The sequence below is a fragment of the Brachypodium distachyon genome, chromosome 4 (genome assembly GCF_000005505.3).
Source record: "Brachypodium distachyon strain Bd21 chromosome 4, Brachypodium_distachyon_v3.0, whole genome shotgun sequence".
In the NCBI taxonomy this organism is placed as follows: Eukaryota; Viridiplantae; Streptophyta; class Magnoliopsida; order Poales; family Poaceae; genus Brachypodium; species Brachypodium distachyon.
This window is the reverse complement of record NC_016134.3, coordinates 39,273,697-39,294,817: the sequence shown is the minus strand read 5'-3', so window position 1 is coordinate 39,294,817 and position 21,121 is coordinate 39,273,697. Positions and strand designations below refer to the sequence as shown.

The 21,121-nt window shown below is 45.3% G+C and overlaps 3 protein-coding genes across 6 annotated transcripts; 1 reads left to right on the top strand and 2 right to left on the bottom strand.

Annotated features, from left to right (window-relative positions):
* Window positions 1-1,895: 1,895 nt before the first annotated feature.
* Window positions 1,896-6,085, bottom strand: LOC100823716. The gene is made up of 7 exons (XM_003578278.4): window positions 5,639-6,085; window positions 5,184-5,402; window positions 4,951-5,103; window positions 4,621-4,740; window positions 4,454-4,540; window positions 3,904-4,350; window positions 1,896-2,198 (listed from the first exon to the last, which is right to left on the bottom strand). Exons 1-6 carry the CDS (start codon window positions 5,999-6,001, stop codon window positions 3,922-3,924), a joined length of 1,371 nt encoding a protein of 456 aa, XP_003578326.1. The 5' UTR covers window positions 6,002-6,085; the 3' UTR covers window positions 1,896-2,198; window positions 3,904-3,921.
* Window positions 6,086-6,346: 261 nt separating this feature from the next.
* Window positions 6,347-8,782, top strand: LOC100830456 (glucosamine 6-phosphate N-acetyltransferase 1). 3 transcript variants are annotated; one of them, XM_003576629.4, is made up of 2 exons: window positions 6,347-6,867; window positions 8,424-8,782. In XM_003576629.4, exon 1 carries the CDS (start codon window positions 6,395-6,397, stop codon window positions 6,860-6,862), a length of 468 nt encoding a protein of 155 aa, XP_003576677.1. In that variant the 5' UTR covers window positions 6,347-6,394; the 3' UTR covers window positions 6,863-6,867; window positions 8,424-8,782. The 3 variants fall into 3 exon arrangements, with proteins under 3 accessions (XP_003576677.1, XP_014757672.1, XP_024318543.1); XM_014902186.2 differs by lacking the exon at window positions 8,424-8,782 and adding an exon at window positions 7,619-7,636; XM_024462775.1 differs by lacking the exon at window positions 8,424-8,782 and adding an exon at window positions 7,179-7,468.
* Window positions 8,783-17,587: 8,805 nt separating this feature from the next.
* Window positions 17,588-20,899, bottom strand: LOC100823417 (transcription factor bHLH130). 2 transcript variants are annotated; one of them, XM_010239992.3, is made up of 5 exons: window positions 19,725-20,847; window positions 18,984-19,519; window positions 18,760-18,825; window positions 18,503-18,571; window positions 17,588-18,081 (listed from the first exon to the last, which is right to left on the bottom strand). In XM_010239992.3, exons 1-5 carry the CDS (start codon window positions 20,218-20,220, stop codon window positions 18,016-18,018), a joined length of 1,233 nt encoding a protein of 410 aa, XP_010238294.1. In that variant the 5' UTR covers window positions 20,221-20,847; the 3' UTR covers window positions 17,588-18,015. The 2 variants fall into 2 exon arrangements, with proteins under 2 accessions (XP_010238294.1, XP_024310994.1); XM_024455226.1 differs by lacking the exons at window positions 17,588-18,081; window positions 18,503-18,571 and having other exon boundaries at window positions 18,760-18,902; window positions 19,725-20,899.
* Window positions 20,900-21,121: the final 222 nt, after the last annotated feature.

Below are 21,121 nucleotides of genomic sequence, written 5' to 3'. Positions count from 1 at the left end.
TAGATCTTGCAGGTTGCAGCCTCTGCTGCTCTGCCCTCCGCTCGTCCTTACGTGATCTTGATTGAGTGGTCATGAACCAAAATATTCAGAGGATTTGTGAGATACAACGCTGATTTCCTCCAGATTCCAGTTATTTATATTTTTTATCTGTGAAGATTGATAGACCCCAATATTTATGGTTCATCCTTATTTTATTTAATACTTTTTCCATTTCTGGAGACTGACAGTTTCTTAGATAAAATCTGACAACAGTATAAAAATCAGATGCCGGAGATATTGGTGCAAGTTACTCGCACATTTCATACCTACTAAAGATACGAAGAGCCTGGCCTACTATCTCCAGCCCCTAAGTTATTTTTATTTCAATATGAAGGTGTACCTCCATTTCTTTTAGGAGTACCAATAACAACCCAGGTAAGTAAGGACGTGTATCACAAATTGTAAAACATATTTGTGTTTTCTCTTCCATCCATCGTATTATGACTTCTGATACTATTCTTTTTCACTACCAAAGCAGGATGTTTCTAATGTAATATGATGTTTGTATAATATTTATTTTGCTTCATCACATTTCATGTTTTCACGCTTAATCGAATGAATTGTCCTTTTATATCCGCGACAACGCGCGGGGAATCCACTAGTTCATTGGGAGTCCTCAAGTCGTTCTCCAATTGGCCGTGCAACGGCACGCGTGTCGCATTCGCATAGAACTCATCCTGCTCCGCCGCCGGCTGATCGTGTGGAACCACCGCTTCCCGTTCATGATTTCGAGACCGTTGGATCTAGAAGCAAATGGCCTAGGACTCACCTTTATAAACTCAAAAGGGAGATGCTCTGTTAGGGTTAATCAGATAAATACCACTGCAAAAAACTTCTACTCCAAATTCTCGGCAAAAAAAAAAACTTCTACTCCAACAAATACCATTAGTAACGTTGCAACTACTCAATGCTCACTCAGACGCGATATGGTAATTTCTAACGAAAATATCCAACTTTTAGGCCTTTTGCCACTTCACCAATACAAGGTACGGAGTACCATCATGATTTGTAGGTCGATCGTAGCAAAAGCGCATAACAACCAAAATGCTGCACACGATAATCCCACACCATCAATTCATCATCCAACACAGATCATCGTCTTCTTAGGCTCCGGAGACCATAAGAACCTCGACGGAGATAACATTATAAGGAACGGCATCACATGCCAATTGCTATACCGCTGAATCGGCACCATGGACACCACTCGGTCAGCAGGACTGCAGGACCGTGTCCCAGCGGCATGCTCAACCTCTGCCTAGTCTAAGGCCCTGCTTGTTTGGGCTTCTGCTTCAGTTTTTGGTGCTTTTAGCAATCTCCAAAAACATTTTTTCTGTTTACACATGAAGCTGAGAACACTTCTCAGCTTCATGTGTAAACAGAAAAAGTGCTTTTGAGATTGCTTTAAGGACAAAAAACCGAAGCAGAAACCCAAACAAACAGAGCCTAATGCTACAAGAGCGCTGTTGCCCTTCAGCGCTACAGACCAGGTCTAAAACAATGCCAACCCGGCCGGCCAATTAACACGCTTATGCTTGTTGCGACCAGATCTTTCACACCATCCATAGGCATACAAGGGCCATTGCCCATTTGGGCATCGAAAAATATTACTCACTCCGTCCCAAATTAAATGGCTTGGATTTGTATAAGCGAATCCATCTTACTTATTTTGGAACAGAGGGAGTATAACTAGTCAGATGCTAATCTGCATTGGGGAGAAACTGGGTCAGGCAGACAGAATGCAGGAGTTAATCTTAGCACCTGATACTCTGTCGGACAAATTCTTAGCATCTATAGACAATTAAATTCACCATGAGGAATCACAAACCCATCCCCGACACACAATATCTGAATTAGTATGAACTCCAAGATTCCATCAGATAAACTAACCCGGTAATTTAATATAAACAATAGATTCAAGACCAGGGAGACGCAGACTGTTTAGATCCAAATGACATACTATTTTACAACGGAGCAGATACCAATGGCGAACCTAAATACCATGGATTGATTGGGTTTCATTTTCATGACAGACATAACTAAAGTATGTACCAACTTGCATGCATACAGTTTTTTACAAGATGACAGCAGGAGCCAGGAAGCATCACTTTCACAGAACATCCATGGATGAACATCAGCAACCAATTTCGTTTCTTCCAGATCTGAAATGGCAAGAGAATGGCAGTCAATAAAGGAGTTGCAAATAGGAAGTGTTGCACTCTGTTGCAGGAAAAAGGTGAATGGAGGTAACTGACTGTTACATCATTTGACCATTAGAAGGAACAGTATGCAAAGGTATCTTCATCAAAGAAGTAAAATGTGCTTACTAAAAAAGTGAAGGGAGAAAAGAAGGTACATGTGCAGTTCCTGAGTTCGGGTTGTGTAATTCCAACAGGGATGAAACTAATATGTACAGAATATCAGGAGATACCATCTCAGACTTCACTGAATCAACTATTTTAATGTCCATTTGACAGAATAACAGAATTATAGATTTTCGTGATCTCAAAAAGGGTACCCATATATCAACTTTGTGCTAAGTAAGATTAAGTACAGTTTTTGCTGTGGGGAAGATTACATGACGACTAACGCTGCAACTGTAGCAAAGACAACAGCACGTCAGCTGTTACTAAGAGCATGCCAACGTAAGCTTTTTTTTTACAATGTGGAGAGGAGAGAGGAAGTAAAGTGGAAACAATGTTTACTCCTGCATGAAACTGCTTGGGCTATTGACCAAGGCATAAGTGGCAATCAAATGCTTTTTGGAAAGACCCCTAGTTACTATAAGGCCCTGTTTGGCTTTGGATTTTGGCTTTTGACTTGATATTGTTAGCATAAGCAAAAAGCCAAAGCCAAAAACACCTAAATAGGTGCATTTTGGCTTATAAGTCAAAAGCCACACTTTAAGCCTAACCAAACAGGGCCTAGAACACTTTGTGGGATCCAACCTCTCACATGAATCTCTAGCTTTTTCTCTCTTACTAGTTATGAGCTTCTAATGATGCGCTAAAATATTCTCACTCCTCTTAGAAATGGGCTAGGTAACAAATTGCTGGGGATGATCTAATGATGGATGACAACTGTCAAGGAAGATGAAAAATGTAAATTGATACACATCGACAGCATATTAAAAAATTAATATGTGCACAGTTCACGGATAAAGAAACTTTCATGAACTAGATTCATGACATGGGAGATAATGACTCCAGGGATTGTATGTGGTGACCCTGGAACCAAGAGGCGCGGCAACTCCATGAAGGTAGCCGCAACTCAAGGGCAGGGATGAAGTGGATGGGATAACTAGATTGATATATTCTTGACTACCAATAGAGATTACAGGGGGCCCTTTTATAGGGAAGACTCAACTTGACATCCAGGAAACTAATCTCTACTTTCTAGACAGACCATATCTTAACATTCCTATCTAATCACTTGCCTAACTAATTTAGAAGAACTAATGGGATATCGTCCATTATTTGGATATCATCAATTATTTCAAAATGACCATTCACAAAATATGGCAACACTAGATTCTCTTGGTCTTGAAAAAGGGTATGATAACACCAAGACAATTTTTTGTACCAACTACCAAGATTACATACTTTTTTTTTGTGGGGAAGATTAAGTGACAACTAGCACTAGCAAAGATGATGGGTCACAACCGCCAATAATAAATATTCACAAAAGGATACCAATTGACGTGAAATGATAATAAGAATATTGAATTGATGGAGAATGAATATCAATTGAAAAAGATGAACTGAAACAAATGGCATATTTGATAGGTTCCCGCTTTTCTAAATTAAGATATTTGATAGACTTCATCATCCAAAGGGATCAGATAAATTCAAGCATAAGCAGTAATACCTTCTTACAGTCCAGAGTCTACATCCATCTCTTTGTTGCTTTACTCAAGTCTTGGTGACTTTGCCGTCTAGTCTTTTTAAAATCTCCATTAGAGGATATAAGTTGCTTCTGTCTACCAACTGAACCTCTCTCTACTTTCGGGTTTAAGCTTTTCTCTTTCAATGGGCTAATTGAGCGCAGGTTGCAGGCTGATGATTTTGTTGGAGGAAGAGATGTTTTTCGCACTGGCACTCTAGAGCTTACTTTGGATTCACAATCACCTGGAGTGTCATTGACAAGATGTACATTAAGATACTCTCTCCGTGCTATAGGAGAATCGGAATCTGATGAAGATGAGCTAGTGCTGCTCATATCATATAAAACATTATTGGACATCACTGGCAGTTCAGAGCAGACTTTATTTAAGTTGGCAGAAGATGCTCTTTTAGCCCTTGCTAGTTCAACAACCTATAGTTAGCAAGCAAGAACATGCGAATCAGTATTTCACCCGAATCAAATAAATTTCGCAAATAACAATGAGCACACACAAGGATTTGGAAAAACTGCTTACCATCTGCTTCAGAGCTGACATGTCTTTCTTTAGTTTAGATATCATCATGTTTTTCCGTCTAAGAGTATCCTGCAACTCTGCAATTCTCTACATGCAAAAAGAGAGGAAATAACGCTCTAAGAATATGCTATCTGCCGAGTAGGATGCAAACAATAAATTACACGTACCTTGGCATCAGCGCTACTAGATGCATGTGCCGCTGCAGTCAGTTTCTTTATGGCTGCATCCTTCTCTTCACATTCCTTCTGTAGGTTATACAGCTCTTGTTCTGCCGCTAGGGAACTTAACTGGATGAAATTTACTAGTGTCATCACTCAGCAATTTTTGTGTTCAAACCATTGATCAAACAGAGAGTGTTGATGTGTGTACATCTTAATTAGCCTCACAAAAATACACATGAAATGGAAATATAAATATGCAAACAGCAAAATGATGCTCATAGTGACAGTACAAAAATATAAGATATCTTGACCACGGAAAGATGCAGCCCTATTTACCTGATTGTCCCCGTTTACATGATTATCCACTGAAGACACGACACTCCAACAAAAGTCTGAGAGGTCTGACATACGACGCTCCTCGTGGTCCACGAGACTTACACTAGACCTACCAACTTCATCACTATTTGCATCATCCTTTCCACAGAGATCCTGCATATTTGTACACCATAAGAAAATAGAAGTGCGACAAAAGTACCTCAGCGAGGTTACTCTCTGTAAACCCATTATACCTTTGTTTTGTGAGGAGTAGCCGCAATTTCAGGTAGTGCGCACGTGCAGCATCTAGCTCCCTCCTCATCCCCTAGCTCCTTGCTCTTGCTGCTTACCAACTCAATATTTTCCCTCTCCGTGGAAATGAAACTGTCGCACTTGATATATTGCTGTTGCAGGGAGTTCATCTCAGCGAACAGATCATCCAACTTCTGCTGCATACTTTGCAGCACCTCATCCTGCACACCAGAAGCGTTTATTTTGCTAGACCCTAGAATTGATTGTTCAACATGCTAAACAGTGTAAAGTATTATTGCGAAAGAAAGAGTTAACATTCTAGTGGAACCCAATCATGGAATCACCAATCTAACAATTGGTCAAAATGATATGAACTTATGCAGACACGTTTATACTGTAGGGCGGTCATTGTGTATCCAAATAAGATATAAAAATGAGGAGATAAGTAGAAGCAAACCCTAATATGAATCGACCGCTGGAGTTGCTCGATGCGGCGGGCATCGTGGGAGCGGGAGGAGGCGGCAGCTACGGTGGCGACGAGGAGAACTCGGTGGAGCGGGCTGAAGAGCTCCCAAGCCATCGCCTCCTCTGGGGAGAGGCCCGGTGCGGCCACGTCGGCGGACGCCGCATCCTCAGCGCCGACAAGGCGGCCCTGGAGGGAGACCCACGCGTGGCGCCGCGGGCTCGCGGGTTCGCAGAATCGGCTCGAAAGGGCGCAGCGGCGTCGGGACGATGAGGCGGAAGTCCGCAAGGATATGCGGGAGGGAGGAGGGTCTGGAGGCGGGGTCGCCTCGCCGGCAATGGTTGCGGCGGCGACCATGGCGACAAGACGCGTTTCGATTTGGGGATTTCTTTTGGAGAGCTGTGTTCTGTTCGGGCGGGTGATGTCTGGAAAGTGGTTTTCGAAAGAGTCTTTTCGAAATGCGAAATTGAGACGTCTCGTCAGACCTGCGCTGTGCCTCCAAAGTCCAAATGGGCAAATTTCGATTTCGGAAGTTTTCCTTGGTAGCCGTGATGTGGCCCATATGGAATCAAGTCCATGTAGCCTGGACAAAGACCCACCCTAAAATTATTTGGGCCCATATGCATGGGCCCTTATTTCTACTCTGGTGAAACAATTTGTTGAGAGGCCCAATTGGCCGTCATTTGCCGGCCGCAAGCACACGAGTACACGACACGCCAAATCCCCTCAAAAAAAAAAACCGACACGCCAATGGAGCAACCGCCGGGCGTCGACGCCGACGGGTACCGCATCCGGCCGCTCGAGCTCGCGGACCTCTCCAAGGGTTTCTGCGACCTCCTCGCCCAGCTCTCCCCGTCCGCATCCCTCACCGAGGAAGCCTTCCGCTCCCGCTTCGAGGAGCTCGCGGCCCTCGGCGCCAACCACCTCGTCCTCGTCGCGGAGGACGCCGCCACGGGCCGCCTCGCCGCCGCGGGCGCGGTGCTCGTGGAGCGCAAGTTCATCCGGCGCTGCGGCAGCGTGGGGCATGTCGAGGACGTGGTGGTGGACGCCGCCTCGCGCGGCCGGGGGCTCGGGGAGCGCGTCGTTCGACGGCTCGTGGAGCACGCGAGGGGGAGGGGCTGCTACAAGGTCATACTGAACTGCACCCCGGAGCTGAGGGGGTTCTACGCCAAGTGCGGGTTCGTGGAGAAGAATGTCCAGATGGGGCTCTACTTCTGATCTAGGTTCCTCCTTCTCGGATCTCTTCTTGATGATGTTTTCTAGTTCTTGCCTGTATCTGTATCCATAAAATGCAATGAGAAATATTTGCACTTTTAAGCTTTACTTTGAATAATAGTTGCTGGAACAACATTTGCAATTCTAAACCATGAATTTGGCCATTGTAGCTTATAAAAAGGAAGCGCCAAATGCCTAAATTGTTGACACGAAAACATACTATTCTGGTATCTAATGTGAAATGTGTGACTTGTGTGTCGCCCTGGTATACTTGGATTGAAAATATGAATTTTACAAGGCATTTTTTGGGTGGATGAAGGTCATTTTTACCAAAAACTCATGGATGGAGGGAGGAATGTTGACTTCTGCAATAATCTGTGTTATTTGTGCTACTCCATAGGAAGTATTTACAATTTGTGCTCTAGGTGGTTGTTTACGATGTTTGTGTATGCACTTTGGAACGCCAAGAGGTGTTACACTGTTACAGATAAATATTTTTTGAAGGTTTCTACAGATGAGCTATGGAATATGTTTTTCTACATGTAGTGTAGTACTTAAAGTGTTCTCTGTACTCACTTACTTTAAATATGCTCGGAATGCTTCAATTGCTGTTCCATTGTGTTTGTTTTACCTTTTGTTGAATCTCCGTGTGAAGTGTACTGTTTGAATTTTAAGATGGTTTTTAATTCATGTCCGTTCTATGTCAAAAATGCATGGCTATTGCCTATCAAACACTACCAACCTGTGCTCCTTCAAAAGAAAAAGGAAACTGGGAACAAAAGAACTTCTGGAACTCCTTGAGAAAAAACAAAGGTTGAGTGAGGATAATAAAAGATCATCTGACACTCTTTGAGTTGGCGGTTGTTGTTACTGTGTTAGGGTGGCTGAGGTAGAGAAGTTCAGATTTCTATTTATGAAGACTGAAGCCTCTATACTAACTTATAGACCACCAAGTCTTCCTCAATTCGCATGGTTGCTCAATCCAATGTGGTGTCAATAAGTTTGGTCACGAAATTGATAAATTTTGATGGTGAAACAGAGGATTTAGGGGGTCAAGTTCAGAACAAGTACTCCCTTTACCTTAAGTGCAAGTAGCAAATTCGCTGTAACTCTTATCAACTTTTGTGAGTGCGCATGGCATTTTTATGGAGGTGGTTAATTCCAGAATTTAAGAGGATGGATATGCAACTCTGCTGGCAAAAAGTTTTGCAACACGGTACATGAAACTGAGAGGTGCACTAGTTACAAAGTTAATCATGAGGCAGCTAAGGGCATTTGCAGATCTTTATAACCCATACGGATGCTTGTATTGGTTTCAGACCATGCAGTTTTCAGTTTCAACAACTCGGTGTTGGTACTTCAGATTCAGAAAAATATTTAATTCGATCCCCTGTAGCGATTTTACTTTGTTTTGAGGTGTCACTTAACCTATGATTCAACCCATGACTCAGAACAAGAGCATTTCGTCTATATTGTAAGTAGTGACTTATTCTTTGATTTCATGGTTAGCTGTGGTGATGTCTTTAACGAAGTGATCATACTTTATCAAACCATGTCTGGACAGGGATGGCGATTTTGTTTGATGGCCTTGTGTTATGGTGACTGGCGAGCAGACAGAACTTAGAAGGGCAAGTTGAAGTCCTACTACTGGAATGCTGGACCAACATTCTGCTATTGACTCGCACTATACCGGTGACTAGTGCTTAGAGCAAGTTGCCAATAGTAGTCCTAGGGAACGGCAAGGAACTGGTATGTCTGAGGTGTGCCAGAAAGTTCCCGAAACTTGAACGATAGATAGTGGTGGATCACTAATAAATCCAGCACAAGCTGAAGCTGGATTGGTTGTTACACCTTCTTTACTGTATTATAATTGGCTGGTTTCTCCAAATTGAATCGATCTGACTTTTAGTCGTAAGTTCGTAACACAACCACATGATGCCATCGTTCATAAATTTTGCTGCTGCGTCTTTTGAAATTGGGAGAGCCCGGTTGACAGGAGGAGCATTATTATCAAAAGTTCAGACTGAAAATCTTTTGGAGCCAAACATTGAACTCCCCCATGTCGTACCGACTCCCATCTCTTCTGCTTGTGCTATAGAGAATGACGGCTTCTTCTGTTCTGTCAAGAGTAGCCATGGAGTACATCAAGGAAGATTGTTTTGCATAGAATCTGGGACCTTTTCACATGGAGGATCCCCATGGTGGAGGCATTATTGAGGATTGCGCAGGCACTGCGCGCTCCTGGGAATGGCTGGATCGCCATCATCCATTGTACCGGCCGGGGCGAGGCGTTCCATCCAGATCTGCCTGACAGACAGTTTTGCCCAATCAAGCCTGACAAGTGACAAGGCTTAAGGTATCTTCCTGTGGCCAGCACTCCCCACCAATTGTGCTGCCAAAGTTCCACCGGATCGACTCAGTCGCAGTGCATTGTATTGTACAGTATATCCCGGAATGATGCGGTGTACTGGTGGCGATCGCATCTTTCCTGCCCTGATGCAGCAGAGGCGGCAAAAGACTTTTAACTGGACTGCACTGGTGCGCGGGTGGTTTGCTCGATCATCCATTCGTATCCTGCCCGCTTTTGACACGCTCGTGCCGTTTCCCGAGTTGTTCACTTGGATCCTTACTACTGTACCAAGTAAGGTGGCACCATCTGCCCGTTTTTCTATTTCAAACCAAACCTATTCGATTGCCACCGTTTCGTAAGACTGGCAAGCACATTGGAGTGGGATCACTGTACTTAACCACAGCACCTTCTTTACTCAGGACAGAAGAGAACGCACGGCACGGGATAACGGGATCATGTATTGTCGCGTACTAGCTGAAAACTGATAGATCCATTGGCTCGCAGGGTACAAAAGCGGAAGTAGTAGAGTGGTTTTGTGCTGTTGCCGGCCGCCGCCCGCCTTGGGCTGGGCCTTTCTCTTGCTTAGAACCTTCTAACGAGATGCTCACATTAAATTGAACAGTACTCTACCAACATCCACCCACACCACACTCGGGTGGAGGTGGTGCATGCTTTGCTTCGACGTACGTGCCTGCCGACATCCTCCCGTAGCCCCCGCCGTACGCACGTACACCGGCACCAGATGGAGCCGTTGAAAGAAAAACACGGCAAAGCGAACGTGCATGACAGCCCGAGAGCGCCATCCATGATCGAAGCTAGAATCATCGATGGCCGGCGCACTGATGCCGCCTCTCACTGGAACGCGCGGAGAGGAGGCCCAACCGACGGCCCCTGCATGCACCGCCGTGGTCCTCTCCGGACACCGCGCTCGCAGGGCCAGGGACAAGCTAAAGCCCCCGGGTTCGAGTGGGAATTACCGCGGGATAATTTCCCTCCTCGGTTCTGCAGGCGCACTCCACTGCTGGCAATCGATCGGTGGCTCCACGGCACAACGCCGAGCATCTCATCCCTCCGTTTACGCCTGGATCGGCATTCGGCGCAGCACGGGCGATGGTGCTGTAGGCCGTAGCTCCGTGCAAGCTAGATCGGGGCGGCCGGAGAGCAAAATGCTTGCCCGTTCCTCCGCTCCGCACGTACGGTTGGTTACGCGACAGGATGGCGCCCAAAACTCCGATATAGCCCGGCTAACTAACTAACCGTCGTGCATGGGTGGGCTTCTGGAGTTTTCCTCTCTCTCTTTTTTTTCGACTTATTCTTGACTAGTCGTAGTAGCTACTGGAGCACGCACGTACGGCCCACGCTTAAGTGGCCGGTCCAACCCTCCCTTAGGTAAAAAGGCAAAAAATACAGAAGTCCTGTGTTAATCTGGACCTTAATTACAGCGCGAGGGGGTTCACGCAATCACGCAGCAAACACAAGGGCAGCATGCAGAGCTGAGTCTCCTGGTCGATCGGGCGAACCGCGTATAAGAGCGGGCTCCATCGATCGACGTGACAGCGTCCTGCGAGAACCCGTGCAGCCACAGCCACACATGCATGGCTATTCTATTCACTTGTCCCCTCTACAGGGGAAAAAAGGACGAAGAAGCTACAGCCTACAGAAAAAAGATGAAGACGAAGCTTGTGGGCGGTGAACGATTTGATGCGTACGCCGCCCAGCTAGATATATAGGCCGGCTTAATTAGCTTCCTTCCCTTATTCAAATGGAGGCACGTTTATAAATCGTCACAGATATATCCTACTTTGAAGGCACTTTTGAAAAACACTCAAAATGCAATTCCAAGCACTATTATTGATGAATGCAACCACATATTTCACTGTACAATCTGATCATGTTACAATCGGGTTGTGCAATTCAAATGAACACAAATTTCAATGATACAATATGGCCACACAATTTAACTCAAGGAAAAGTCAATATTCAAATCCCAGTTTCAAGGATGTGAATACTACTAGCTGATAAGAAATTACGAAGAAAAGCAATCAGTTCAACGCATTGTTTTTGACCCGAACTACGGCGGGCGAAAGCCAGCCTGCACAACTTTATTAAAACAACCGAGAGCTTTACAAGAGAGAGTGGGGGGGTGGGGTGGGGTGGAAGAATGTACAATAGAAAGGATCACATCTGTCTAGCTAAATGGGTAAACATTACAGCCCAGTCATTCATAAGATCTTTTGAAGAGGTGGAGGTACAGCGATGAGACCAAAGTGAAACATCCACAGAGCACCTGTCGATGACCGAGTGGGGATCCTCGAGCACATTGTTGAAGACCATAGCATTCCGTCTTTTCCAGATATTCCATAGAACAGCAAGGAGAATAGTGGAGTGAGTCCGGTCAGCCGGTTGTCTTGCAGTGGCGAGAGCGGCCAAGTTGGAGCACGAAGAAGCATCCTGGTGGACAGACTGAAGCGCCGACCAGATAGGGCGAAGGGCATGGCAGTGGAGGAACAAGTGCGAAGTAGTCTCCGAAAGAGTGCAGAAGGGCATTTGACGTCGGTAGACAGGCCACAGCGGAACCGGCGATCGTTGGTGAAGAGCCGGTTCTTGCAAGCTAACCGCATCAAGATTTTGTAGCGATTCGGAGCGAAGTTCTCCCAGACTGAGGACGCCGCAGGATCGTCGCTTTTGTCCACAAAGGAAGCCGAGTATGCAGATCTCGTGGAGAGGATCTTGCCATCCAATCGACACAATCGCGAGTCTTCGACCTGTAAATTCAAGACCACAGAAGCCAACAAGTTTTGCAAATCGCCAAATTCAAGGGTCGCGGCATGGGAAAGCCTGGGGCGAAAGGTTGTAAGGCTGTCGAAGGAGAGCATGGCCGAAGCAACAAAGATGTTCGGCCTGAGGGAGTGGGAGAACACAGCAGGGAAACGGGAGGCGAGTGTGTCCTCCCCCAACCAAAGATCAAGCCAGAAGGAAGTTGAGCGCCGTTGCCGATGGAGACCTTGGTAACGCGGCGAAAAAGGTCAAGACCAGCCATCAGGTCCTTCCAAACAAACGAATCGAGAGAATTTGAATCTCCCAGGTCCCGGTGCTGAGACCAACCATAGGAAGACGCGAAGCGCTGCTCCCAGGGTGGTGCACCAGGCGAGTGAACCTTAGCAAGGTGCTTAAGAAGGAGACAAGAGTTGTGAGAGTGAAGGCAGCGGAAGCCCAATCCCCCTTTTTCGGTTGGAGCGCAGACCTCATCCCAAGCAACCTTACAGTTTCCGCCATTAGCATGGTCCTCACCCGTCCAAAAGAAGGCCCGACAACGTTTGTCAATTTCCTGGATCGTGCCGGCCGGAAGGAGGATTGCTCCCATAGCATAAGAAGGTAAGGCTCTAAGGACCATGCGAACTAAGATTGACCTAGCACCGATAGACAATAATTTTCCTTTCGAGCCGGCAAGCCGACGGTCAACCTTGTCGATGATAGGGCGGAAGGCGGAGAGCCTAAGCTTGTGCGTGGACAACGGGAGGCCGAGATAGGATTGAGGGAAGGATGAGATTGGGCACCCGAAAATGTTTGCCATGAGGGAAGCTTCTTGAGGATCCACATGAATCGGCACAAAAGTACTTTTATGAAAATTAATTTGCAGGCCGGTGGCCAGGGAACATTTTGCGAGGACCTCCTTAAGGTGGAAAAGCTGAGAGTGGTCTGTGCAAAGGATGATAAGCGTGTCGTCGGCATATTGAAGCACCGGACAAGGAAGGGAGTTGTCATCCTTATTGCTAATGTTCTTCAGCGCCTGCTTCTTGCTGCGTCTTCCAAAGGGCTCATCTCTCACCCAGTTCAACGCATTGTCATCGCTGCATTATGCTTTGCCGCTGCTTCCATCGTTCCATTTCTTCTTCTTCTTGCTTTCCTTTTCAACTCTTCCATTGTGCTTTGTACCGCCGCTTCCATCGCCGTTGCATTATTCTTTGCCGCCGCTTTCTTCATCGTTCCATTTGAAGTCCTCTTATTGCGTTCCTTTTCAACCATTTCAACAGTAATTTGTGAAAGTTGTGGCCGCTATCTTCAGCGGTTCATCACATGTGAGTGAATAGTTTGAAAACTATGATCTTCAGAAGTTTCAGCCTAAATTTGACCAAATTCTGACAGATTAAGTTCTCAGAAAAAATCTGAAAAAGTTTCGGAACATAGATTATGCTTACTATGTGACCTGGGAAAGTTTATCACATTTGAATGAATATTTTGAAAACTACAAGCTTCTGAAGTTAGAGTCAAGTATTCGACAACTTACTTGGCAGAATTTCATCCATGTCTATCTGACCAAAGTCAAGCTATATTTTTCAACATTTCGAATTTCTTTTGGAGGGAGATCAAGCATTTGCAGCTTAGACTTGAGCTCATTCAATCTTTGAGGTTGGCTTCCTATCATAGAACTTCCTGCGATTTGCAAAATAGCAATGGTTTCTTGCAAAATAGCATTTGTGGTAAAAGGTAATGATTTAAATAACGCTAGGCAGTCAATCAAACTCTTAAATAGCAATAGCCAATCAACCTCTTAAATAACAGTAGCAAGTGAATCAAACTCTTAAATAACAGTAGCAAGTAACATAAGTTTCTCAAAAATGTATAGCTTCCAAAATAAAATTTGACAAGACATTTATTAAAATTATACACATTCAAAGATTGATTGGAGAAGCTTTACACATATAGCTTCCAAAACAAAAGTTGAATGATCACAATGGACTTTCAAAGGAACAAACATCAGCTTTATAGGATAAAAAACCAGATGAGGTAATCTATATATAATTTGCAATGTTTGTTTAAATTCTTACCCATCTTTTTTAAACCATTCTATCCAATCATATTATCTCAAAATCACTTGAAATATATATGACCTAGACCTACAAAGCAAAAAACCGCAATATTTCAATAGGGTGTGTTATATCTCAATCGCCTTATTTTTAAAAGCTGACGCATCAGAACTATTGGATTAAGATATGTGTGTCATCTACACTCTTCCCTCTCTCACATGTTGTTGTTTGATTAAGATCCAATGGCTAGACAAGTCGACTAATCTCTAACTAAAAACAGAAGACTTTCATACAGCAAACAAGTTTTAAAGTTGCACGAGTTCAAAGATTTCGAATTCAGTTGACTGGGGGTTCTTTTCAATGGCAACCGAGAATTGGCAACAACATGAAAACTAGCATTCACCGTCTTGTAAAAATGGTGATGGTCTGAAAATGTTGGGTCATATGCTCACCGTGGTGAGTGATAGATTTGACTACACACAACAAAACTATCATGGCGCCTTTTTGAATTGGGGCACTATTTTGCGGTGTTGCCGTGACCACACCATTCATGCATTTCCTTTTTCTTTCTCACTTCGAATGCAAAACAACTTTTCTCGAGGAGATAGAGTGAACGGATGGCTCGGGGTAAAAGCGTACGAAGAATCAACTTTTACACTTTGATGCTACGCTGGCTTGACATGATGAGGAAGCAAAGTAGTCTATGTGCTAAAGAAGGCCCGGCCAAGTTAGGGAGAGATTTCATCTATTTTCTCCACGTGGTGCTTGCTTGCTAGTCGTGGTGAAAGCGGGCACCGTCTATACTGACAAATATTACCGCACTCTGTATTTCTAGCACGTCGTTAGGAAGAAGAAAACCGGGGTTGATACGGCAGGTTCTCTCATACTAACTCACGTGACACGGTCCGTCGTTGTCACCGTCACGGCTCTCTCTTCCTCTCCATGCTTTCTTTAACACAGGAAGACGACCGACCAAGTCTGGACGACCACGTTTCTAACCTGCAACGATTTTGCTTTCCCGAACTCTGAAGCTGGGCTTGTTTCAAAAAGAAAAAAAGAGAGTAAACGGACCCACATGTACCCACGTGTATAACTGTCGAAGAGCCATGTCAGTGTGTCACGCAACCACGCAATTCGCAAAGCTGCTGCGCAAGCGCCCGTATACTTGGAAGAGGAAAAAGAGGACCATGGCTGTAGAAGGGAAAGAAATAGCAAGAATTAGTAGTGCGATATTGATGTTTGATTTCTTCTCTCATTAGTCTATTTCTGCATACTCTATTTGGACTGGAAGTTCTTGACCTGTCCACGCACGGCGCTGAACCATTACTGATATGTAACATGTTCTCCTTTACTCAAAATAGATTTGTCACGAGATAAACGAACAGTCATTCGGGAAAGAGTACTTGGTTTTATCAATGATGGATTGATGTGGAAGTGTTTCAACTTAGTCATAGCCTCTTCACTTCAGTAAATTGATACTTAAAGTTGCAAATTGATCATCAATTTTTCAGTTCAGGAAAAATATTCTAAAATTGCTTCCCTGTGTGTTGACAATTTTCCATGTATCTGATCCAAAAATAGTTTCGATAGGAAATAGGGACAAACGGATATGCAGGTATTTGAAAAACCATCATATTGTTTAAGGAGGAGGAAGAAATTAAATCCTCTCAACTTGAATTAACTATCATGTCTTCTATTTGTACACGGCATTCATACGAAGCACAATCTCTACAGACATAGGGGGCAGAAAGCTACACTTCAATCGTTTCTCCAAAAAAAAATGCTTCACTCAAATCAGGTACATCGTGGCTTTGATGTTTACTCATAATTAACATAATATATGCAATTAACTCGCTTTCATACAGGTTGTTCATACCCCCTTTACGAATATTATTCACCCCAACAAATTATTCGTGTATCTGGTGAAAATGGGCAGTTTCTGAAGTTCCATCCAACAAGCAAAAAAAAAAGGTCCCCCAAATTCTATTATATGCTAAAAACAATATGAGGGGTACCGACAGGAGGCTCCACGTTGATCCACATCACCTCAATTATTTTGGGCGTTGGATCTGAGATCTAATGATCAAAATTTAATGAGTGTGGTATATTAGATGGGCCAGGAATAAAACATCAAATTGGTCTAATGCCCACAAGGCCCAACGTGTTATGATTAATGGTTATTAAGTTAATATTTATTTTTATTGTGCCAAACGAGTTAGTCGATCAATATATTACCAACCTTTCGACTAAATTTTCCATTATTTTTCTACACACATCATGGAAGTATTAATTACTAATAAATATCTCCACAATCTATTATACACAAAAATCAATTGAAGGGTACCGAGGGGAGGCTCCACGTTGATCCACATCACCTCAATTATTCTGGGCAACGATCAAGATTTGATGACTTGGATATATTAGATGAGCTAGGAGTCAAACATCAAATTGGTTTAAGGTCCACATAGACCCAATATGTTATGATTAATGGTAATTAAGTTAATATTTATTTTTATTGTGCCAAACAAGTTAGTCGATCAATATATTACCGACCTTTCGACTTTATTTTCCATTATTTTTCTGCACATGTCATGGAAGTATTAATCACTACTCCCTCCAGTCCATAAAAGGCGTCGCCCATTTGGTACTAAGTTAGTACAAATTTTGTACTAAGTGTGTGACACTTTTTATGTATCGGAGGGAGTAATAAGTATCACCACAAACTAAAAAAACGACTAACTCTTATCAAAATTTAAATCCAAGTATCTATAGAACAAAAACATTAAATTCACATTATGATTTATTATCATGCATGAAAACATATCAACTAATATAATTTAGCATGCACATAATCTATGAGTGCGAACAATTGATCCATCAATTACTACTCATCTCAACTTTAATTTAGTGTACGGATGTTATCTCATGTGTAATCGCATATAGAGAAAGACAAGAGATTGGTAGGTGATCTAAAGTTTAATTTTAAATACTAAACTAACATCAGTTACAAATGACCGGTCAATATATAACAGAAGCACAATACAAGGTTCGGGAGAGAAAACATCACGTTGATCCAAATTATGTATTGTTAGTTAGATAAATATGGGCTAAACATGACCACCATTTTCCATTTTCAGTGATTGTTAGTGTGATCAACAATCTCAGGTAAAACAAGTGGTTTGTAGGTGAACTGAACTTTAATCACAAATACTAGGCTAATATCATCTATAAATAATTCAGAAATTTGATGCAAAAGTTGGTCCACCAACCGACACTAGATTTAATCTTTAGTTTTGGATTTCGATATTAAATCACATATAGATAAAATATTGTCTCATGTGTTAAAACATCACTTGACTCAGTATATAGATTTTACTTTTTTCGATATATTAAGTTGATTAATTCTGTATTTCTAACGACCAATTATATAAATAGTATGGCAATACATACCTACGTCAGTTATAAAGCTAAAACGATTACAGATGTTTCCCGCGCAATTGGACGGGACACCATGATGCTAGTTCTTTCGAGAAAAAAACAACGTAGCCTTCTAAAGGATTGCAGTGCCAGTAAAAAATAAACAGATCGGTCGTGTAAAATTATTGCGATTATGTACACTTCACATCAGGAAGGACCAACCTTTTAAAATTAAGTGCGCAGTTTGTCCCTGAGACGTGGGACCCAGACGATGCCTGTTAACGAACCTGCGTGTACAAACCTAATCTCCCGTTAAACCTCTTGATGGCGATGGCAGTACGTACGGCCTCCATGGTCCTCTGTTTTCACGGACCATTGTCAGTGACTGGCGGAAACGGACGTCGTCGTACGCGTACGGTACACCAGCCATTTAAATTTTCAACTGCATTGCTATTGGAGTAGTAGTAGCTATCCTCCTATCTAGGACTCGAAGAAGATGAAAAAATAGCTCTCGCGGTGCGGCGCAAGCAGATGGAGATCGACGCTTCTTCTCCCGATCCCATGCGGCCGTGGAAGCTTGATCAGCCAGCGAACTGCTTCGGTCTGCTCGCTGAGCATGTGCAACTGGCCCGGCCGTCGTTCATCACCTTCAATGAAAAGCAAAGACCACTATCAGCACCTCGGAAGAACATTTTTGGTCAATTTTTTTATCCTAAAGGAGCTTAGCGTACGTTCCTAGCTGGAGTAATTCAAAATGATCGGCAGAAAGGCGGTTGTTTGGTCAATTACTCAATTGTAACTAGCAGCAGCATGCATGTGTGATTTGGATACAGGCAACAGGCCTAATTAAAGTTGCCCCCTGCCCCCGTTCACAGGGCAAATCTAGCCGATTTTAACATCTCCGGTTCAGCACGCTGCACAACGAGATTACTATAGCATCTCACTACCTAACACAAGAAGTAATAACTAAGCGATTGAGGTTCTTCGACGTACAGTTCGGAAAGGCAAACAAAGTTGTAGCAGCAGCAGCAGAGCATGGGGTTGGATGGATGGATCACGTGTACGTACCTTGACCTGCATCTGGAGTTCCTTGATGTAGTCGACAGCCAGATCCAACATGTCAGACGTGTTGGTTTGCTGCAGGTGGTGCCCAAAGTAAAAAACCAGTCAGTACAGTACTCGTACGTATTACGGGCTCATGACCAGCGTGGTCCGCGCGTCCTCCCGTGGCGCGTACCACATGGGGAAAAGAACTAATCATGCCGCTCTCCAACGATTTTACTAAAATTGGATTAATTCCCTGGAGACAGAGAGCAGGGGATCACCTTTTCCATGTTGGGGACGAGCTCCTGCAGCTTCCGTATCCGCTCGCTGATCTTCGTCCTCCGCACCTGCACCGCGCACCACCAACACGTCAAATTCGACCGCATATATCCTTGGACCTTGGAACGCATCATAGAATCGCTAGCTGCAGGTTATATGCGCATGGCGTGTGGGTCGGAAACTCGGAATTAAAATTAATGGATTGGGGTGGAAAACTGGTACGGACCCGTTCGGCGATGCTGCGGGGGTGGGTGGCGCAGCCGCGCTTGGCGCGGATCTTGCAGGGCACGGCGTCCTGGAACTGGAGGAACTTCTCGATGGCAGCCATCTCTGGCGACGTCTTGCCGCTAGGCGGCAGGCTGAGCTGGTGCTTGATCGGCGGCACCGACGCGCCATTGTTGCCGGGGGAGTCGCGGCGGCGCTTCGCTGCAGCAGCTGGTCCGGAGGACTGCAGGCTGTCGACGGACAGCAGCGGCGACGGCGAGGGGTCGTCCCAGCCGGCGGAGGAGGCGGCACCGCCCATCGGGTACCCGCCGGGGCCGGGGATGCCGTAGCCGCCGTTGCTGCCGGCCTCGTCGTCGGCGCTGCTATTGCCGCCGCCGCCGCCCAGCTCCTCGCCGACCATCTCCGAGATCTGCGACATCATCGACCCCTGCCGCGACGACGAGAAGCTCAGCTGCCCCTTGAGCCGCGGCGCCTCGCCGTTCCTGAAACCGCCGCCGCCGCCGGACATGCCCGCTCTGAGCATATTCCCGTATCCTCCTACGGGGTACAGTTTTAACAGTGTTCCATCCATTAATTGCAGGACGCGACGGTTCCAGAAATGGAAAGCTGCTGCTACTCTCAATCTACTAGTCGTAGCAAGCTAGAGTAGCTCATGATTGCTTTGCTGCGCTGCTACATGGAGCGCGAGAACCGAGAAATTAAAGCCCGGTGAGGGCAGAGAGGAGAATGAAAAGGCACCAACCGTTGTCCATGTTCAGATGGTTGAGGAAGTCGGCGGGGGAGCTGCTCTGCCGGAGCAGCAGGCTGTTGCCGCCGCCGCTAGCGGCATGGTCCGTCCCACCGCCGGTGCTTGCGGTGCGGTACAGGGCGGTGCCCTCCATGGCTGCCATCTGCTGCTGCGACTGATACATCAGCTGCTGCTGTGAGGCCGCCATGGACGCTGCCGTGGCGGCGACCTCCGGAAAGTGGCTATTGACAGGGCGGGGAGGCTTGTTGTCGTCCCTGATATCTGGGCGGTGGCCGCCGGCGAGGAAGCGGGCGAAGACGGCGTCATCCGGGCCGGTGCCGGCGGCTGCTGCAGGGAGGAAGTCGTCGCCGAGCAGAGTGCTGGGGGCCGACCTGTACCGGAGCAGGCCGGGGGCGCTCATCGGCTGCTGCGGGGGCGTCCGCACGCCGGCGGCCGGCTGCTGCAGCTGGATCGGCAGGTTGAGGTCCTTGGGCAGCGCCGCACCGTACATCACACACGCTCCGCTAGCGCTCGACTCTCCGGTAGTCGATTTCCTCTCCCGGCCAGACACTGAACACAGACCAGCTCTCTGGCGCTGTATGAAATCCAACACAAGTACAGAAGCAGGGGAGCACAGCACAGTGTATCCCGCGTACTACGTAACTAGGAGCAGTGCGCTACGGGGATTCTCCGGGTCCTGGTTGGTCTGGACTCTGGACTCTGGAGGCGGAGGAGGAAGAAGGACGGGACTGGTGTTTGGGGTAGAGTTTCTTGTGGCTGGCTGGAGTATCCTCTTCTTTAATGGCGCAAAAAGTGTAGGGGCTTTTGATGGGGGGCGTGTAGCAGTTTATCATGTGGGAGTGAGAGCTCGGCGGTATTTATAAACGGCGGAAGTTACTGGAAGGAAGGAAAGGATGGAAGTGCCGTCGTGGTAAGGGTGGTAGTACGCATCTTTGAGTATACTCCTATTTGCCTGTTCCGCTTGCCCATTCCCACCGCTCACATGGCATCTTTATTTCTCTTCCATCGATTGATCGGCGGTTAATCAGTCAATCTGTGTTGGAGACTCGCATAGTCGAGAATCATGCTTGACTATCTTAGGTTGATTATTAAACAGGCGGTACGAGCGTGCCTCTACTTGCCCCCGGCCGTCAACCACAAATCCCATGCATGTGGAATTTTCTAGTCTACCTAGTCGCAGTGAGTCTGGTCGTATTGTTTCTTCTTTACTTGTATATACAGTTTTTAGAGACAAAGAAGATAGGAAAAACAATAGTATTTGGTCTTTCTCTTCATAGTTCTATATATATGCAAATAACTGTACAGGTTATATATAGGGTATTTAATTTCCCTCCTATCTCTACTCAGCTTCATCTCCATCCACCCTATAGGATGCTAGTATCCGAACTTTT